This window comes from Myotis brandtii, unplaced genomic scaffold (genome assembly GCF_000412655.1).
Source record: "Myotis brandtii unplaced genomic scaffold, ASM41265v1 scaffold1031, whole genome shotgun sequence".
In the NCBI taxonomy this organism is placed as follows: Eukaryota; Metazoa; Chordata; class Mammalia; order Chiroptera; family Vespertilionidae; genus Myotis; species Myotis brandtii.
Genome location: NW_005353465.1, coordinates 523,867 through 527,650, shown reverse-complemented (window position 1 = coordinate 527,650; position 3,784 = coordinate 523,867). Strand labels below are relative to the sequence as shown.

The window sequence follows — 3,784 nt, the reverse complement described above, 5'->3', positions numbered from 1 at the left end:
TTGCTCAGCACCTGGAGGCGAGAGAGCCAGAGGAATAAGTCACCGTGGAATAGCTGGGTTGGGATGGTGCTGGCCACGGTGACTGTGATCATTTGTCCACTTCTCTGTCTTCTCTATCTCCTCTGAAAAATAAGCAGCAAATCCTGATGACAGGCTATTCTATCTGTAGCTCAGGTCAGAGAAAAAGCAATTCTTATCACCACAGTGGTTGGTTGTTCCCAGAATCCTGAACCAGAGGTGTATATAAGTGAGGAGATAAATGACAGCTCTCCCTGAAATTCATTTTGGGTTGACACCTGGGTCAAGTGCTTTATTAGAGTCAATAAAACCACGTGGCCAGAGGCCACGTCTAGTCTTTGAGTGTGAAGATTCAAGATTCCTCACTGCCCAACAAGTTTAGGCAGGTACACTAGCTCCATAGCTATCGGCTTATTTGGGATATGTAAGCGGAGAGGCGCGCACCTGATTCATTTCCTGATACATGACTGCTCCCCAGCCCGCCCCCAGACTGACGCAATGTAGCCCAGGCCCGCTTTTAAGGAGCCAGGCCTGAGCAGAGGCCCTCGGAGAGCTGAGGCCCAGCCGTGAGACGTGCATCCTCGGTCCACTGAGCAGGAGTGGCCCAGCAGCAGCAGCGCAAGGAGCCACTGAAGAGGTGAGGAGATGGAATAGAGGACAGATGGGCTCTGACAAGATGAGAGTACATCGAGTGAGCAATAAGATGGACAAAGGAGGATTCAATGTAGAGGGGTTGGGGGGACAAAATGAAAAAGTGATGCTGGGGGTGGAGGCACAAAATGAGGATACAGAGGAGATGGGGATGGGGTCATGGAGAGTCAGGCACAGAGAAAGGGGTAGGTACAAACAGGACGGGACTTGAGAGAGAAGATAGAACAAAGTGGGAAGCAAGAGGGGCATAATGAAGGAAGATAGGGGTACAAGGTGAGGGAGATGGGGGCATAAGGTTAGGGGCTGGGGTCACGATAGGTGTGGCACAAGATGGGGAGGAAGGGATGAGAACCAGGGTGAGAAAGGAAAGGAAAATGGTGATTAGCTAGAAGCAGCAGGGATAAGGAGGCTCATGTCTCAACTAAACCCTGCCTGCTCTCTGTCCCCAGGGACCTCGCCCTCCATTCTGACTATTCCCCCCAAGAGACATGGCCCCAGCCAGAGCAAGATTCTGCCCCCTGGTGCTGCTCCTGCTGCTGGGCCTGTGGGTGGCCGAGGTCCCGGTCAGCGCCAAGCCCAAAAACATGACCTCAGCTCAGTGGTTTGAAATTCAGCACGTGCAGCCCAGCCCCAAGGCATGCAAAGGGGCGATGAGCAACATCAACAAACACACAAATCACTGCAAAGGCTTCAACACCTTCCTGCACGAATCCTTCTCCAGTGTGGCCGCCACCTGCCAGAACCCCACCATAACCTGCAAGAAGAGCTCTGGGTCACGGAAGAACTGCCACCAGAGCAAGGGGCCTGTGTCCCTGACCACGTGTGCGCTCACCTCGGGGAAGTACCCAAACTGCGATTACAAAGAGAACACACAGCAAGCTTCTTACATCATAGCCTGTGACCCTCCCCAGAAAGGGGACGCGGAAAAAGTCCACCTGGTTCCTGTGCACTTGGACCAAATCATTTAGCTTTCCAGCCTTTCTCACTCTGGGTTTCCTTTCCTCTCCAGGCCTCTGTGCTGCTCCTTCTATGCCCAGAAGGTTCTCTTCCTTTCGTTTCTTGGGGCCTCTCCCAGCTCAGGCTTTTCTGAGGGGCAGCTTGGTGGGCTAAACTCCAGAAGAGACGATCTTTTATCTTTTTGTTGCTGTTTTCCCAGAAACTTATCCCAAGAGAGGAGCTGAGCACGCTGAGGGGTGGGGGTTCCCTGGCCTGTGCCTGTGCATTTCTCTGCCCTGTCTATCATGGCAGCACAGTGGTTCTCAACCTTCTGGCCCTTTAAATACAGTTCCTCATGTTGTGACCCAACCATAAAATTATTTTCGTTGCTACTTCATAACTGTAATGTTGCTACTGTTATGAATCGTAATGTAAATATCTGATATGCAGGATGGTCTTAGGTGACCCCTGTGAAAGGGTCGCTCGACCGCCAAAGGGGTCGCAACCCACAGGTTGAGAACCGCTGTGGCAGCATGACAAGAGGAGGAAATGGACACAAGAGGGGGGTGGGATTTATGGACAGAACTGTTCTGGTTCCTAAGACAAATGTCATAGTATTTCATGTTTTTCATGGAGCAGCCACACGAGTCCCTTGTGACAAAGACTTGATGATTTGCTTTCTTTAGGGATGAGGAAATTGAGGTTTCAGAAAGCTTGGTTAATTAAAGAGCTTGTGAAATTGGTTAGTAGCAGCACCTGGACTTGAACCTAAGCCTCCTCCTCTCCGTACAGTGCACTTTCTACTTTACCATTGGGCACAAAAAGGAGACATCGGCAGCGACAAGAGAACTAGGTAAGAGTTCACCCATGAAGAAATGTACCCTGAGAGCTCTGGAGAGCCAATTGCTGTGTTGACCGCAATAAAGGTCATTACCTCTCTAGCCAAGAGACTGTTTAGGAGGTACTCCAGGATCTCAATTCATTCTTTCTGCCTCTCTAATTGTCCTCCCCCTTCTCCAGCCCATTGCTTTTCCCACCTGGTCCCTGGGCTGTTTCTAGCTAGACCCCCTCCTCCTGAAGGTGTAAGGTGAGGGAGTACCCCAGCTTCACCCCCCTGCTCTAGGTCACATTTCCCTTGACCTCAAGGGACTTCCGTGGCCCAGAGCCTACTTGTCACAAACAGGCTGGTGGGAGCTGCCAGAGCTTCCTTCCTCCTGATAATCATCTCTCCTGCCTCGGTGCTTCCCTGGCTCTCCACTCTGGCAGTCAGCCCAGGCTGTTGAGGTTGAGATATGGAAATGCCACCTCCCTGTCCCCCTGGGCTGCAGACATCATTTCTCCCTCCCGGTGAGCAGAGCTGGAGAAGCTATGGCTTTGTGTTGCCTGGTCCTGATAGTCTCTCCCACATTGCCTGCAGCCCCTTCTCTCTCCTTTTATCTCAATGTCAGACCAATGGCACCATGCCTTTACCTGCCCGCCCTGCTTCAGCATCCAGCTGATTGTTAGATCTTCCCTCCCCAGCTGGGGAGTCTACCCTCTACCTAATCCTCCTAACAAGTATAGTGCTCCTTTACCTCTTACCAGAGTTAGAGGAAGCTTTGGAGCCAGATGGAACTGGGTGTAAATCTGGGGTCAGCCGCTCATGGCTACAGACCTCGAGCCAACTCGACCCTTTCTGCAGCTGTGTTTCCACATAGCAAAATGGGAGTAATATCACCTACCGAATAGGTTGCAGTGAGATTTAAAAATGACACAGGAGTCAGCTAGAAGATGAGTCTGCAGGCAGAGTCCTGCTAGGTGGGCTGGGTGGTTTGAGACCATGAGGAGAGAAGGTAGGGAAGGGATGATCAACAGAAAGGAGAAAAAAAAAAACATTGAACAACTCAAGCAGAGTGTGGGGCCAATAAGTTAAGTCTTGAAAGTAGAGATGCACTAAATATACCACAGAGGGTTGAATGAAATATACATTGTGGTCAAATGGCTAAGTGTAAAATCTATACATCCTATAGAGACTATACTATACATTTATCATTTTAAGTAGATTTTCAACTGAGGTACAAGATATTTGGGGGTAGCTGATTTTCTCTTCACTTTCTTCTTTTTTCACAACTCTTCATATATTCTTTACTGATGATTTTCCATATGGATATTATGGTTTTGAAGACATCGTCATCACAAA

At 49.9% G+C, this 3,784-nt stretch overlaps 1 protein-coding gene across 1 annotated transcript; it reads left to right on the top strand.

The window, feature by feature from the left end:
* The first annotated feature begins 523 nt into the window (after window positions 1-523).
* LOC102238697 (ribonuclease 7) lies at window positions 524-1,954 on the top strand. The gene is made up of 2 exons (XM_005856555.2): window positions 524-655; window positions 1,119-1,954. Exon 2 carries the CDS (start codon window positions 1,158-1,160, stop codon window positions 1,635-1,637), a length of 480 nt encoding a protein of 159 aa, XP_005856617.1. The 5' UTR covers window positions 524-655; window positions 1,119-1,157; the 3' UTR covers window positions 1,638-1,954.
* The last annotated feature ends 1,830 nt before the right edge of the window (window positions 1,955-3,784 follow it).

Coding starts and splice junctions, on each gene's coding strand:
- LOC102238697 (XM_005856555.2), top strand. CDS start 1,158: ATGGCCCCAGCCAGAGCAAGATTCTGCCCCCTGGTGCTGCTCCTGCTG.